The 17,655-nt window shown below is 39.6% G+C and overlaps 1 protein-coding gene across 1 annotated transcript in view; it reads right to left on the bottom strand.

Annotated features, from left to right (window-relative positions):
* Positions 1-10,936: 10,936 nt before the first annotated feature.
* The window catches only part of col4a1 (collagen, type IV, alpha 1), a 34,210-nt gene continuing 27,491 nt past the window's right edge, over positions 10,937-17,655 (bottom strand). Inside the window, 17 exon segments of the mRNA XM_063888046.1 lie at positions 10,937-12,422; positions 12,594-12,766; positions 13,191-13,305; positions 13,514-13,691; positions 13,786-13,998; positions 14,084-14,311; positions 14,451-14,522; positions 14,635-14,707; positions 14,811-14,944; positions 15,078-15,263; positions 15,355-15,405; positions 15,775-15,873; positions 16,079-16,159; positions 16,249-16,375; positions 16,623-16,762; positions 17,178-17,267; positions 17,470-17,568. Coding sequence (XP_063744116.1) covers positions 12,341-12,422; positions 12,594-12,766; positions 13,191-13,305; positions 13,514-13,691; positions 13,786-13,998; positions 14,084-14,311; positions 14,451-14,522; positions 14,635-14,707; positions 14,811-14,944; positions 15,078-15,263; positions 15,355-15,405; positions 15,775-15,873; positions 16,079-16,159; positions 16,249-16,375; positions 16,623-16,762; positions 17,178-17,267; positions 17,470-17,568 — 2,141 coding nt within the window. The 3' untranslated portion in view covers positions 10,937-12,340.

A 17,655-nucleotide genomic window follows, 5' to 3' on the forward strand; every position in this document is an offset into this window, starting at 1 on the left:
GGTAGTGACTAGAGGAGTAGGGAAGTGGTTTTGGTGGGTGGATGTGAGGAGGTGGACTGATTGCCAGGAAATATCCTCCTTGTGTACTGGACACCCCCTGTGGGATGAACAACACAGGGGGTGTCTGCATCTCGAGTCAACAATATTGCAATAAAATGTCTTCACACTGAGCCATCATCCACTGTATAAAAGGTGTAGGAAAAAGTATGTTCATCATTCTTTCCTTAACATTTAAATTACTAACAATATGTAAGAATATCAGAGCTCAGAATACAGAGCTGCTTTGAACCAATTTATTTTGTATTTAATACAATATTTTATCTATTTAATTAAATGCATAAGTCCAACCAGACACACCAAGAAGATTGAAGACGATTCTGCTAATAATATTTTAAAGTGTTGCTTTTGCCAACACATCACGACAAAAAAACAATAATTTATACAACTAACAAAAATCATTTGTTTAGCCATTGTTTGATATGGCCTGTTCCTCTGTGCCATAAGGAAACAAACAAAGCCACAATGTTTCACAAAATGTGAAAATATTCCCAGCCAAATTAAGTATTGCTATACTGCTATAGAAACTCTTTTTAAAAGGTTTGAAAAATTCAACCATATATTTGTTACCTGTTTATCAAGACTTACTTATTCATTAGAAGTGCTGGGTTTGACACACTGTAGCGTATAGACACATCTTGGGGGAAAGTAACATTTCGGCGGCACCCATTTAATTTGATTTGTTTATAATTACACATACAGACGCGGAAAAAATTAAGAGACCACTCTATACCTCTACATGTATGGCAGCCATTCCAGTGTGTGTTGAATTCCAACACAGAGAAGAATTGCCAGTAGTTTATAGAATACCATTTTTTTTTTTAAACATTTAACTCAAAAGACGTACCCATAAAAAATAAAACAAGAGAAAATGATAATGCTGAAGTGGTCGCTTAATATTTTCCGGGGCTGTATATATTTCAAAGACACTCCTCGCCTTCAACACACCAGGCTGTATTTCAAGTTTAAATAAAACAACACAACTTTGCAAAAGGGAGTATATGATTTTATATTCTTATCACTTTTAAACACATTATACTTCAGCAGTGCAGCAAAAGGAACATCCTATGGAAAAGCATTAAGATCTTGATCATTTACTCAATAATGAATCCATGGTTTAATTTAGATGACCGTAATTGATTAAGAAGGGCCCTAATTGTGCATACATTAAGCACAATTATATATTTCAGATATAATGATTTTCTTAGACAATTAAGAGTGGAGTGCACTGAATAATGAAAACCAGTCTGAGGGTTTGACTTTGAGGGGGCAGGGATACCTTATATACATTGGGGTTTTGTGCATGAACACATGTTTAAATGTGGTTACATTTATGTGGATGATGAAATTCATATTCTTACATACTGTGCAGTATACAGTGTTAGTACAACTAGAAAAAATATTAAAGTGAGTTCAATCTGCATCATTTTGTGAAAAATGCTCTAGCAAGACCAACCATATGTCATTATATACAACCAAGAATAATAAAAACACCAATGGCAGTGGAAATGCTAATCGCTATGTGTGGAAGAAGGATTAAACATCCAGAAGCTCAGTATAGGGGTATTTGGTCAACGCATGGCTGCTCTTGTGTACTGAATAAATTATGAATTGAAAGGATATAAGGGAGACCCATAATATATGCATTTGCATTTTTAGGCCTTTGGGATCTTAGAAATAGTGGCCTGTTGGCTTCCTGAGATAGGCCTTGACAGTGATAGTCTTTGAGAAAGGTTTTGATATGCAAGAAATTAGGTGGTTGACAATCGAAGCTTCCATGTGTGACAGTACAGAAATGGTAGAATTTACTGTACCACTGCCCTCCACGGTTCCACTTGTTTTTATCAGCAGCAATGTCTTTTCTTTAGTTACACACCGTCAACCTTTAATAAATAGAGACTAGACACAGCATGAGTCTGTCAGTATCCATTCAGATCATTTGGGAACTATCAGTCAGGAAAGGCCCAACGACAATAATAAGTCCTCACATGTGCGGGCTTCAACAAAGCCAAGTCTTTCCTCATAAAATAATAGGAGCTTTTAATAGCGATTAAAGGATCAGACATCTCTTCCACACCTTTATTTATAACGGAGACACATTCTGAGATGATAAGCCTTCCAACTTAATATGTCCACAGTAAGCTATGGTCTGATGACATAGACCATAAACAAGGACAGAAATGGACACACAACATGTTAAACACTGTGACAGAAGTGAGCAAAGGGGAAAAGGAAAAAAGATTTCAAATTGCAGCATTGTACAACACTGGCGCCCTGTTCAGGTCTGACACATTTACTGTGTAGGTGCTGGACCTGGATATTGCTATAAAAGAGTTTAGGTCATTTTATCCTTCTCTTTATTGGCTGTGAGAGATTTACACTCAAACACCCCCTGTCAAACTTAACTTGAATTTATTCATTGAACAAAGGAGTTCCTCTGTGTTGCATGACCCGGTATAATTTTCCACAAGGATCCATATAAAGTCATTATGGAACACATCAATAGTTTTAATAACATTTTGGTTTACTGTGATATATTACTTGGGCTAACCAGCCAGTAGCTAGTACAATAACTTCTTTCTTACAAGAGTTACCTCTTATAAGTAGTCATTATAACAGTAACCAAAAGGGGGGTGGGGCCTTACAAGGGGTCCGTTTAATTAATTGTGAAGTAGCTTGTGAGTGAATTTCAATTTAACAGTGATGTGTCGTTTAATGTTGTGGGCTATGTTAAATTTGCATATTATTGTTTGAGGTGGGAGGAGTAAAATGATAAGGGCATCTGGCTCAGGGAGTAAATCAAATACTGGCAAACCATGTTGTTGCCACTATGTTGCTTTACATATCAGTCTGTCAGCTGATAGAGGAGCAGGTGAGTCAGTGAAGAAGACTGTAAACATGGAAGTGTGCATAGCTGGTGAAAGGCCAAAGGCATCCCTTGTCTCTCAGGAGAGGTTCACAGTTACACTCATTATAGCTTTCCCCTCATTGCCCATGGTGATGGAAAATACTCGTGGCACACAGATATACACTGCCTGGCCAGAAAAAAAGGTCACACACTCTAACATTCGTTGGACCAACTTTAGGTTTTATTACGGCACGTATTCACTGTGGCATCGTTTCCACAAGCTTCTGCAATGTCACAACATTTATTTCTGTCCAGAGTTGGTTTAATTTTTCGCCAAGATCTTGTATTGATGACGGGAGATTCGGACCAGTGCGCAAAGTCTTCTCCAGCACATCGCAAAGATTCTCAATCGGTTTTCAGGTCTGGACTCTGAGGGGGCCAATCCATGTGTGAAAATGATGTCTCATGCTCCCTGAACCACTCTTTCACAATTTGAGCCCAATGGATCCTGGCATTGTCATCTTGGAACATGCCCGTGCCATCAGGGAAGAAAAAGTCCATTGATGGAATAACCTGGTCTTTCAGTATATTCAGATAGTCAGCTGACCTCATTCTTTGGGCATGTTGCTGAACCTATAGACCAGACCAACTGCAGGAACCCCAGATCATAGCACTGCCCCCACAGTCTTGTGACCTTTTTTTTTGCCGGGCAGTGTATAAATGGTTTGAAACACACATGCATACACAAGCAGAAGGTGACCAAAAGAGGGAAAGTCTTTAGAGCTCTGTGACATCCTTCACACACATAGGCCTCATGTATGTGATTCTGTATTTAATCTGGAGTCTCCTGAGACATTGAAGGACAGCCACACTCCGTAATACTGTTGAGCCAGCATGTGTTGCCGTGGTGTAAGCACATTTCCTGACGTGTCCGAACCACTGCTGAAAAACAACTAACTCCCATGAGGGCCCCCTCCCCCCAACAACCGTGTCACAGGCATTTGTGTCTGTGAGCGTGTGTGTACATGTGTGTGTTTTTGTTGATGCAGGTGTTACTCTGGCCTTCACAGAGGCTAATGGAAGAGACCATTAACACCACAACAACTCTAATAGTACTGTAAATACTTGGTCTGCTGGTGTGATGATAGCTTTGTTCAATAATTTAGCAGCTGCTGAGAAAATCAACAATACAGTTTTCTAAAAGAGCAAACAACACTCTAGGCAATGTCATCAGATAACCAGGGTCACAACTCACATAGGACTCAAATGATGTGCAGTATCTATAGCTTTACTCAGAAGTGCAGTGCAGCATGTGATGCAGTGTGCAAAATATAAAGTTAAATGCTTTTAATTTGCCCTCTTTTTTGGCCTTATTTTTATTGACAAAATCACCCTCCACCTTGTTGTTTAGCATGCTCAGCGTTAGTAGATGTAGCTGGTTAGCTTAAGCATGCATGGCTGTTTCATCTGTTGTAATTGAGCTTCTTTTAGTGTTTTTTTAATGGTACTTGTGGTAAGTGATGACTTCACTCAGCATGTAAATGAAGCAGCAGAGTGGGTGAGAGATTCCTGCATCAGGCTTGTAATATTAACTGAGGTAATTTAGCATGAAACACAGTAAAAGGTTATTTACTAAGTATGATGTGCTGTTATGGATGTGTCTGCGGTGTAAATTGGAATGTAAGTTACGGTGTGATCTTTGAAACACAGCCAATGTAAACTGTGCAGTGAGCCAGCCCTTTACACATTGAAGTGACATTAAGACAGATGGCAGAGTCATGCATAATCAATTGTGCATTTCTGCTCAACATATAGTTTAATAATCATTAGTTGGTCATTTACATTAGGATGTGACAACAAGACCATAAAAACTGAACAGAAGTGTAGATTGGTTCATCATGAAGTGAAATACTGGTCAGTCATGGATTTCAATCATCTATATATGTGCTTGATATGATCATTTACAACTAATCAAGTCTGTTTTTTATTGACATAATAGATAATTACATGAAGGAAAGTTGATTTGTACTGAAAATGTTATTTTAGCTTTGAGTTTTCACACCCTTAGCTGCTAATGTTCACACAACACCCACAATCCCCTTCTTGCTCTCGAAAGAATGGTACCTAATCACTATTCCTCATATGTGTGAAGAATGGACCGTACAAAGTGTACCTTTTTTCTTGGTGGTTTAACACTATAAACAAAAAACGCGTTTATTACTGAATAATATGGATGCATACATCCAGACTCATGCGCTGCTTTCCATATCTGAAAGGCTTGTATTAAAGAACAGATGCTTGGTGCAGATAAATGCATTTATGCAACACCAGATATCCTCATTTCTGCTCTGCTTCCTCCACATATTAATCAACTGTTTGATTTCTGCATGTGTAGTTTTTGTCAATGCCAGTTTTTAATGGGATGGGATGTAATCTCAACTCGCCTTCTCTTTTCCGCCTGGCAGTTACGCCTCCATTTCAATGGACGGTTTCTATGGTTTCTCCTTTTTTTACTGACTTCCACTCACACCATGTCCCATTTTCATTCTCACGTTCCAGTTCTAGACATCGGCTTTCCATGAATGCCAACCATCTGATCGTACTATTGGTCCAGAAGGCACAGGCAGACCCTCCTGTGCTAAGCTGACTGTCATTTTAACCACATCAGTTAACCACAAACTAAATGCTATGCCTCATTTTGCTTCAGCTTTAAACCTCAAATACCTGAATCCACCAGAGAAGCTTTGTCAGTATTCAAAACAACAGTGTGTAATTTTGTAAAATGTGCTTGTACACATCTCTTGCCAATGTTAGATGGGAAAATCAACACCACTCTACTTGGTTAAATATGTTGTTCGCTTTTCTAAGACAGCTGAAACAGTTAGCAATGGGTTTCAGAGAATTTACAGTGATTGCCTGGAAACCTCAAAGTCAGAACACAATTTAAGTTTGTGCCAAAAATTTGTAAAACAAAATGTGTTTTCTTTTGATTTTGTATAGATTTAGAGGTGCTGATAAGTTGATTTGTTAATTTTGTACAGAGCCAAGCTAGCGGTTTCCAGTATTAATGCTAAGCTAAACCAACTGTCAGCTGTCAAATATTTGTTTCAAGGGTTTATTTTGATGTGTGATTCTATTCTATTATTTTTGAGTAACCATAATTGGGTTTCAATAACTTTTTGTCTGATCTTCTTTGCTTTTGAGTTCTCATCAGCAGATGGACGAGTAGCTTCAACACAAGAGTCTGGGTGACAGTAAATACTGGCTGGAGTCAATGGTGTTGATTGCAAAGTGCCATTTAATGTATACATAACAGTTCAGTAGTTCAGGAGTGTACAGATTTGCCAACAAATGAAGAGGAAGGTACTGGAATAACTATAAAAGGTTGTTTATCCGATTAAGACTGATATAGCTGAGCTGAATAACAAGAACAAAGACAGATTGAGAGTTATACTGGAATGCCTCCTACAGATCCTCTCCCACTCTTCCTCTTGTGCCCACGCACTCTCTGTTACGGTGACGTCCACTCTTCCTTTTTACTCCTCCGCTCGGCTGTGGAGGCGTTCTGTACTCCCTCATTCATACACTGCTGCTCTATTTCCATATTTGTGGACAGTGTGCATTGAGTTAACATTTCTGTGGCGGAAGAAGAACAGAAGGAGGAGGAGGGGGGGAGGAGGTGGAGGAATACCATGTTTGGCTCATCCGATCAGATTTCCGATCATGCTGTGGTCATGATCAGGCCTCACATGAGAGCCAAGCTTTACAGATGGAATTATGTCATCTTTGTTCATTGGAAAGTGAAGCAAGACTTTATTCAGGCATATTGTCCAGTGCTGTCTTACAAAAATGTAACTTTTTTCATTTCACTTTAAGAACAAAAAGCATCATGCATTTCAAACGTTCGCCATTCTTTGTCCATGTGAACACCAGGACTCTAACCAGGATGGTCAATAACGGTCATTATCCACCAGAAATTCAGATTAAAAAGTAAATATGCTGTGCCATATAACTTTGTTGAGCTCACTTCTCACTTTGAGATGTTAGTAAACTCCAGGGTGTATTTACTTTGTTTATATTTGGGGAGGACGTGTACTGAGAACTGCTCAAGCTACTACAATTATAACCTTTATCAACAAGAACAGTGTGTTCCTAATTATATGCTAATTATATGCTTATCATTTGTCACTTGATGGGACATCCTGATCAGAACAGTGCATTTAGAAAGGGGGGTGTTATTTTCCATTCTGGCGTACACAGTGAAAATCTGTTAATTCTTCCATCTGTTATAAATAAGGCAAAAAAAGTCATTTTGACTCTGATGACTGATGATCTTGATTTAAATGCTAATGATTCTTCATTTTTTATTGGACATGTGGAGGTGCTTCACACTCAAACCAACATTTATTTATAGTATGCAGTTAAGAATTAATGGTATTTTGTCAAGGTTTTATTTTTCTCCTTTTAAGGTGAATAAATTGCATATTCGTCCTTCAGTCGGTTCGTCTGAAAAGAAATAATGGACAAGTACAAAATGAAAACTGAAAAAAATTAGATGTAAAAAAAAAAAAGGAAGAAATAAAATGTACTGCACCAAAGTATGAGGCCTTGTCCACAGCCGGTAATTATCTCCAAAGTGGCACACTAATTAATGATTATACAACGGCTCCATTCGAGTTCACATTATCACAAAGTATTTATTTTGTAAAGAAGTTCTAATAATAGCTGCTCACAATGAAGTTTGTGTATGCATCGCTTCTACTGCATTTGATTTTGGGTAAAATTAGCCTGTATTTCAATTCAACAGAGAGTATAAAGGACCTTGCCCAGTAAGAACATAACAACACATTATATTTTGCTCATAAACCAGCTGGTTGGGAAACCATGAGAGGAAAGCATTTCAAAGGTGCTGCTAATGGTGTGTGTGTTAGAGCTAATAATGGAGCTGCAAACGGATGGAAACATCAATCAGGAAGCTAAGGAAGGAGTAAAGTGAAGGTTTACAACTAGTTATTGGCTAGTAGGTGTTATTTTCCTTTTTAACATAAGAGCTGAAGTTAAAAAGCACAGTTGACCAACACAACAGTCACATCCTCAGGATCCTTCTCCAGCCTGTCAGACAACAACATCCAATAGTCGTATTATCAAGGCAACCAGAAAAACAGATCAAAGCCTGATTTGCTGTCTTTAGGAAAATTATAAAAAAACATCTATATTATGCTTCGAACAAATAACTTTAAGGCCTGATGTGTATCTTGCTTTTTTCATCCAACTAGGGTGTAAGAAAAACATACCTGCTAAGTTGCATCAAAGCAAGCTAGCTTGCTCAGGAAATACAAAAAAACCCACTATTATGTTTTATCTTTTACTGCCATATTCTACATATCTTCAATCGGTTACAATGTGTGGACTATGAGCCTGCAATGTAAGGAATCTGAACTAGAAGATCAAAAAAGTTGCTCAGGTCAACAATTTAAGGTTGTTCAAATGTAGATGTTTTCTTGACATTTGCAAGGGTTTTCTATTGTGAAACTTAACTTCTGCAGATAGTTGGATGTTCTTAAAAGCAAAGAAATTAGAAAGTAATAACTAAAGACGGCAAGATTTACACCGCTTTACATCAGTTTATATTGCCATGCATCAGGGAAATGTGTCTTTTTGTTTTTACTTGTACTTATCTATTTTTAATGTTTATTAACTTTTTAGTATTTTATCATGGTTTCAAACGTGTCAAATTATCTTGTCTTTCAAGCTGAACTCAACAAAAAGCCTTTTATAAAAAGGAATATATAAAACTACTAAACCGAAATAAAATCTGTAAGGTTCATCAGTCTTAAAATGTTTCTCCGTACTTATCCTCCTGAATGTAAGAAAGTAAAGCTGATTCACATACAGTACACTGTGGTTGTAGCTGTTTGTGCAATGCCAGAATGATGCAAAATCCCTGGTATGCAAAGTCCCTCTCTCTTGTGAGAGAGTATGTTTGTGGGTGTTTGCTCCGTGTGGATTCTGTTATGTTTCATGTTGCGAGCTGTGTTGCAAGCTAATCTGTATTTGGCTCAAGTCAGGGGGGTGTGGTGTGGAGGTTGTGGACTTTGTGCTTGATCCACTCAGGAGAAAGGTCAGGGTCATACTAACCCCCTGAGGTATTCCCACACCTATGGTAAACACATTACGGAAAACATGGCATATTAGGTTACAGGAACTAAGTCAAGTTCTCATTATCAATGTGACTCATATAGTAATGATACATATCCAAACTAAGGCAACAGTCAAATACATTTCCCTACCTTAAAATGCTGTTTGTTTGAGCAACCTAGAATAAGCAATACCAAAACGTTATATAATATTGTGTGTTACATTTCAGTCAGTCAGTCTGTTTTCTCTTTTAGATGGCTGGATGATTGTACTAAGTTTTACCAGCATAATCCTCAGTTCACTGATGGTGATTGTAATTTTGAAGTCAGGTCTCAAATTAGCAGTGTTACAAACAACAAATAGGATTAAATCATTTAAAGGTTAATGTTTTGACCTCCAAAGCCCCTAACGAATGCTGGGTGTTGACCCTAATCACATGGCATTTTTGTTGTGTGTGTATTTACTATATAAGCAATTTATGTGCCTAATTTCTTAAATCTGTTTGAAAACCATATCTTCATGCATGCAGGTTTTAAAATTCGGGACTTCGAAAAGCTTTTTATAAAATAAAAAGGGCAACCAACCGTTCTACTTATTTTCAGGTTCTCTCTCTCCACTGAATTATGTTAATTGAAGCAATAAATGATAACCTCTTTAATTGTGATTCTGCTGATTCTGAAGTTATGTACTAGTTTTAATGGGATTTCTCTATAAATCAGCTGTGTGGTGAGTTACACTCTCACTATAAAAATAATCAGTGGGTGAATGAATGAATACACTATTTGGCACAGTTGAAAGCTTATTTTTACTTTGACATTTACATTGTTGACTCTAAACAGAAGTTGTAAATGTAATATGTAAATTGTCTTTCATCTTCACTAGCACAAAACTACATTCCATCCGTTCTTCTTTCATACACTGCAAAGTATTAGAGCTCTATAATGGAAAAAGTGATGCATAAAATCCTCAAGTGTTTAACTCTTAAAAATATGTCTTTATAGGCCTTTACCTACCACTAATGCATGAGAACTAAAGACAATTATATCATAGTTTTACATTAGTACTTTCTGTAAATGTAGCTATGGTTAAAAAATTGAAATGTGGCTCAAAGTAAACTGATCAGAGTTTCAGGTACATGTATCAACTTCACCTTGTGGGTTATGTTACCCTTAACAACAGCTAAGGACAGTTTTCAGCCTCTTGTCTGTAAATGCAGCCTTTGGCCTACCTGCAGACATGTCAGCAGTTCAGCAAATGATCTGGATCGCGGTCATTAGGCTGTTGCCCTCAGTTGTACCTGTCATTTGACCATTTGGCCTTTTGGCCATGTATGCGCATCCAGTGTGACTCCCACCTGAGTCACCTAGCACTGGAAGGTCAAAAGGCAAGGCTTTGTTAGACATTTTTATGAAGATAGCCAGGGGTCAAGGACGGTGTTTGTCTGTCTGGTGACAAGAGAGGAAACAAGGGATAGCATTCCAGTAATAGGTGAAAGACGAGAGTGGTGATGAAAGGAGGGGTTATCTGGTTCTTCACAAAGCGTATCGATCTGTTTGTGTTTTCATGGGGTGAACGGGTTTGTTGGCTGCACTCCCGGCAGAAGTGCTGAGGTATCGGCTGCATTACACAGTGGAAGTGTCGTTGCAGAGGCTGCATTTAAATTAGGGTTGAAGAATTTGAGGTCAGCTTTTGCGGTCTGTTTTTGTAATAATAGCCAGTGGCTGTAAAACCCAAAAACACAGAGTGCTTATGAACCACATGAATGGAGAACTTTGAAGTCATGCATCATCAGCAACTATCTTACAAAGTGTGCTGGTGCTGCCCTCATGTGGTCCTTCTGACGTACTACATTATACATCTAACCAGAACAAAAAAGAACACCTGTCATATATTAAGAGAACATTCTACAAATCACTTTATTGCTGGAATTACACAGTATGGGATCTGGAGTATATAAAGTGTTGAGGAAGTATATTTGGTTCGGTTTGTTTATTAGATAGATTATTCTGACAGTAATCAAGTTTGTTAACTGATGCTGTATATACTTCATGGAGCATTTCATCACAACCACACACACAAAACAAACAACAACAGGTTACGGTCAGCGTAGCGTAACTGCTGTAACTCCACCAGTAGCAAGAGCTTGCATCTTTAAATATCTGTGAAAGGGACGCCAAGACTTTGTCTATCTTCAAAACTGTATATTAGGGATCAAAAAATATTTGACCCTTCACAATTTTCTTTTGCATTATGTCAGACGGATATCAAAGTAATTCACAAACAGGAACAGTCAAGAAAATGTTATGCCTAAGTATATATACATGTGCATTTCTTTGGTTTAGTACATTTGGTTCATGTGATGTGAGAAGTGAAATCCTTTAACACATAGCTGTTATACACAGAGGTGTCTTTTTTTTGGTCTATTTCTTGTTGTGCTTCTGTTTGGGAGTTTGTCAACAACAGGGTTGTATGAGCATACATATGTGGATGTCACAAAACACACCCCACTTCCAAATCCTCTCATATGTACACACACGCACTCACTCACTCACTCACACACAAACACACATACAAATGCTCTTTCAGTGCTGTTTTGTATGTTTATAAGGCGCTGATTGTCAGATGTTTTGGGGATCAATGGAATCTTAGATACACTCAAGTCCAACATATTCTCATAAATCTTATAAATAAAAATGGACTTAATAACACACAAGTATTTCAATAACGACCTGAGGAGAGTATGTTGAACTATGTTAGAGGAATGCATTATATTTACAACAGAGTGATTGTTATATATCTGTGTCTGCAACATAATGGTGATTAAGCAAATGACAAGCGTCTGTAACCAGTGGTAAGTCCCATCCTTTACATTAGTATGTGTAAAAAAGTTCAAATCTAGAATAAAATGTGGCTATATCTTTGAATGCGGTGGCATTGGAAGGAAAAAGATAAAAACAATGGAATAAGGCAGATAAGTAAGATGGAATAGCACCTGACTGACAAAAAATGAACACCAGCTTACCAGTTTAGGGGGCATGTACTCAGTGCAGTGGTAAACTTGGTCCAATTCATTAGAGAAATATTGTTATCATGTTGTTGTGCATCAATCAAAAGGCTGCTTGGTCTCCGTGTTCTGGTTTGTAATGTTCAATCTCCATCTGTTTTTGCAAACCTCTGTCCCTTTCCTGTCACATGCAGGGAAATAGCACCGTCGTATGAAAACAGCAAGTTAAGCCAAGTCAAGGACGTGAGGGCCCGCAGGATTCCTTGCAGGTTAGGAAGGAGGACTCTTTATGTTTATGTCCTCTTCATGCACACCTGACAGCGGCTTATGTGTGTTCGGAGACTTCCGGCTTTTAGCGTTGTCGGGACAGGTTTCCTGAGGTAGGGAAAAGACAACAGAAGTCTTTTTTACCATGCTCATAATGTAAAGTTGGTCAAGTTAAACATACTGAAGGTCAACAAAATAAGATTTTCTAGGGGTGTAAGTTACTATTTAATATGAAATGTGGGGAATTGAGATATTCAATGTCTGAGCATTTTGTCTTACGTAAACATGTCCTCGTCTTCAATGGTGGCAAGCCAAAAGCTGTAGGAGTTAGCATAGTAGTTGCAGGTTCCACGACCGTGACACTCGATGAAGGGAGCGCTGCGGAATTCCTCCAGACAGGAACCAGGAGACGCCAGAGCCTGGCCGGAGCCCTCTGCACCAGCACTGGTGTGCTACAATAACACACACAAAGAAAACTGCTTAGTACCGTAACCAAATAAAGCACATTTTGAAATCAGTCATTGTTTGTTTTTTTAAAGACAGAATGTCTAAATGCAAAAAATATGTTTTTTTTCTTCAGTGACACTTTAATTCTTTATTTGTGAATTTACATGTGTGAACTGATATTGGCAGGAGAGATGAAGTAGGTTTATATTAGAAATGTATATTTACATTAGCTGATCCTCTTAATATTGTCAATTAAAAAACTGACTTCAAAACAAAAGAACAAAGCTTTTTTTTTTTTGGAGTGTATGTGAGCAATTCTGCTTGATTTTGCTTGCCACACATTCCTGAATCATCACTCCCCTTGTTGAAGTATTGGCGGTGCACGGGCAAACTGGATGTATTCTTGACATCTGATCCTGTCTGTCTTACCATGACGAAAGAGTATCCAATCCATAGAGAGTCCCAGCCATGAGGGCATGATGGGATCATGATGGTCTGACTGTGAACCGCTATCACCATGGCTGGAGCTTCACACACAGAACATCTGCCCACCCACACACAGGCACACAAAGTATGTTAAGGTCAAATGAGAATGAACATTTCAAATTGCATTGCCAATAAACATTTACACAGCTTACGGTATAAAGCTTGCCCTCCCCTCTTTTATCAGAATACAGATACAGAGTACATTTTTTGGTTGAAAAGATGAAGACACCCCTGTAAACCTTTAAAGGATAGAAATGCTGACAAACCTGCTGATGAAGGGTTTGATGCCTTGTCCAGTGATAGGGGCCATGCTCATGGGCATTGGCTCAGGGGAGGTGAGCCAGTACGAGTAATCGTTACGGGAGGCGAAGTTGCACACATTGTTGATGTTGCAGAACAGGAAGGGCATGGGGCTGAACTTCCTCAGACAGCTGCCTGCCGTACCTAAGACACAAAGCGAATAGAAATGAAATGTATCCCAAAAACCCTTTGTTATTGTGATTATTTTAACCATTTAATCTCGTGCTGTGTTATTTACCCAAGTCCTGTCCATGTGAGCGTTCGTTGCCTTGAACGTAGAGTAAGGAATAGCCATCATATATGAGCGAAGTTCCCTCAGGACAGATTGGAACCTCCACCGTTTGGCTATGACGAGTTACCAGGAAACCGTGATCCATGGATGAGGGCCCGGGGTGACCAATTTGACCTGGAACACCATCGGGTCCTGGGGGGCCAGGGTATCCTCTGGGTCCTAAAGACATGAGGTGATTAATGAGGAATGACAGTGACAAGACAGCAGTTCTTACCCACACCATGAATCCATGTTTGTCTCTCACCCTGTGGCCCTGGAAGGCCAGGATTTCCTTTGGTTCCAGGCTGACCATTATATCCAGGAATTCCATCTTCACCTTTTGGCCCTCGGACACCCGTCACACCTTGATGTCCTTTTTGTCCAGGGAGCCCAGATGGCCCCTGGGGACCTGGTAAGCCCTGAGTACCTGGGAACCCGATGTCTCCTTTGATGAAGGTGTGAGGGCCAGGGGGACCAGGGGGGCCATCAATGCCTGAAATATACAGTCAAGTGTTTAGACAACATTTTCCAGCTGATCATTTTGGTTATGATATGATTTTTAACATATGTTGTTATGATTCCTGTAATTGAGACAGAGATTATAGACTGAATAGTTTGCCCTTTTTATTTACCCTTCTCTCCTGGGAATCCACTGTCTCCAACATCTCCTTTGAATCCAATGTCACCCCCTGTACCCCTTGTTCCTAGAGTTTGCATTCAATAAAAGTGTATTTTAATTGTTGTATTGTACTCACATTCCTTTCAAAAAATATGAATGAAAAAACACAGTAATAGACTTTCACACTATGAACTCACCTGGGAAACCGGGGACTCCCTGCAATCCCCTCTCTCCCTTCTGTCCAAAAAGACCTGGAAGGCCATCTTGTCCCTGTAAAACAAACACAAAGTGTTATGGAATCTAACTGACATGCACATTAACTAACATAACATGTAAAGTAAAAAGTCATGTGGGAAACAGCCTCCTGACTTACAGGGAGTCCAGGAACTCCAGAATCACCCTTATGTCCCGACTCTCCCTGGAAACCCGGCTGACCCTGGGCTCCTTTGTCTCCCTTAGGGCCCCCTATGCCTGGCACACCAGAGGCCCCTGGTACTCCTGGGGATCCTGTTTGATTTTAAGAAGGTTAAGATGACGAATGAAACCATAGATAATGTTATTCTATTCAACATAATATGTTGCCTACATTTAGGTTCTCATTAACATAATACCTTTTTAGTCTGTCATGTGTATGGCATACCTGTTGCTCCAGGTTGTCCTGTTGCTCCACTTACTCCCTTAGGGCCCTCGAGGGAGATACCTTGGTACCCCCTCTCTCCTGTCTCACCCTGGGGTCCATGTGAGCCTTGAAGTCCCTTGTCGCCTTTGATACCAGGGACACCTGGATGACCTGGAGTGCCAGGGAAACCAGGACTGCCTTTGTCACCTGAAGAGGGAAAGAGGATGCCACAAGATGAAACTCTGATTGTCTCCTGTGATTGAGGGATTATATGGATCTATGTTGCAAAGACACTGACCTTTGCCACCAAGCACTCCAGGAGATCCAGGGAAACCTCGACCAGGTGAACCTGCAGGAGGAAGGGGGAGAAATTACCTTACAGTAAGGCTCTAAAAAGATTTTTAGAAGTGGGGGTCTGCAGATTGTTGGACTGCCTAGGAAACAACTTTAAATCTAGCATGTGTCTGTTGATATTAGTTGTTACTATATCAACAGAATGCACTGCTACCTGAATCCCTGACTTTAGATGATGGGTCGTTAAGTGCTTGTGTTTTTCTGTAAAATTAGCATGCACTGGTGAAGAGCGCTTGTATGAAGCTTAATTTTAATATCCGGAGCCAGAGTTCGACTGTAGGATATAAAATGATGCTATTCTATGTTAAAGCATATCAGCAAACAAGGAAATTGTTTAGTCTCTTCTTAACTCCCCGACACTTACCTGGGTCTCCTCTTTCCCCTGAGGATCCAGGGATGCCATCTACTCCAGGATCTCCCTTCTCCCCAGGAACACCAGGAGGTCCCTGCAAGCCGGCTTCCCCTGAAGTAGAAGATGTTCACACACTATTTTTTTATCATTTATCAGGATGGCAGAATTCTTACAGACAAATCGTGAACAAAAAAACTGATCACACAACATCTTTGTGAAGTTACTGATGTCTTTTCAACACATTTATGAAATTATTACAGTGATTCATGTGTGAGCATTTGTCAGATTAGCTGAATAAATAAATTCTGTAACTTACCAGGCCGACCGTCAGGACCAGTTTCTCCTGCAGACCCAGACAGTCCAGGAGTTCCCTTCTCACCTGGTCTACCTGACTGACCTGCACACATACACACACCACAATATTATCTATCTATCCTGTTTTTAAGACCCATAGGATAGATCTAAAGACACAGACTAAAATCTGACCTGAATACCCGATGCTTCCCTTGACTCCCTTGGTTCCTTGCAGTCCTGGCTTGCCGGGCATACCCTCATGACCCTTCAGACCCCTCTCTCCTGGGGATCCTGGGAATCCTGGCTGGCCTGTTTGACCCTTTGAGAGTTGAGGAGGGGAGAGGAATACTATGAAAGACTGAAATTAAATGTGCAAAACTATATATACATATATATATTTAGAGTGGCTGTTTACAAGATAGAGTTTTGATTGTGTTTCTTTTCTTGGTGTTTCATGACCACCCAAGCATGGCAAGAGCTCCAACGATGGGCAGTTACACATATACAGCCACAGTAGAAGTTCAGCTCATTTTTGTATATCCAATTTTCTAAAACATAATGATTACCTTATCTCCTGGAGATCCTGGGAGTCCAATACCTGGGTCACCACCTGCTCCCTTGTCTCCTTTCTCTCCATCTGTTCCTCTGAATCCAGTATGTCCTGGTGTACCAGAATCTCCTTTAGTACCCTTTGGACCAAGCGGACCTGCACACACACACACACACACACACACACACACACACACACACACACACACACACACACACACACACACACACACACACACACACACACACACACACACACACACACACACACACACACACACACACACACACACACACACACACACACACACACACACACACACACACACACACACACACACACACGTTGCAAAATGCAGATTAATTATAAGAGTTGTATTTCAAGTGAATTAAAAAACATTATTTCCAATTTAATTTCAAATTTAGATTTTCCCTCGCTTAAATATTCTCAATACAGCGGTTTATACTTCAATCATTTCTGGACAAAATGTTATGTTTGTAACACACATGATACATTTCGAACAAGCATTTCCATGATACACATTTTGTTAGTTTCATTTGTGCAATCTTACCGGGGATTCCCATCTCTCCTACAGTGCCTTTCTGTCCAGGTTGTCCGAAACTGCCTGGCTCTCCAGGTAAACCAGAGTCTCCTTTCTCACCTGAGAAACATCAATGAGAGAGATTGATCAATATCTTTATTTTCCCTTTATTTTTTACCGGATGATGAAGCAAGTGCAAAGAATGTACTGAGATTAGAGTTCATTTGAATATGTAGGACATATAGAGATACCCAATGTCTGCATAGTTTAAATATCCTATAAAGAAATTTAAAATATTTTAGGGTGCTGTTTATGTGCTCACCTGGTTGTCCAGGTGATCCAGGCTCTCCATCTTTGCCTGGCATTCCCGGGTTACCAGGAAGTCCTCGGTGGCCCTTCTCTCCAGTGAAACCAGGGTCACCTGAAAGGGAAATGAAATTAAACACCATATTGACATTTTTCTTAAACAATGGGTAATTGGAAAGAATTAACAATGGAACTGCTTGAA

This window comes from Eleginops maclovinus, chromosome 7 (genome assembly GCF_036324505.1).
Source record: "Eleginops maclovinus isolate JMC-PN-2008 ecotype Puerto Natales chromosome 7, JC_Emac_rtc_rv5, whole genome shotgun sequence".
Classification (NCBI taxonomy): Eukaryota; Metazoa; Chordata; class Actinopteri; order Perciformes; family Eleginopidae; genus Eleginops; species Eleginops maclovinus.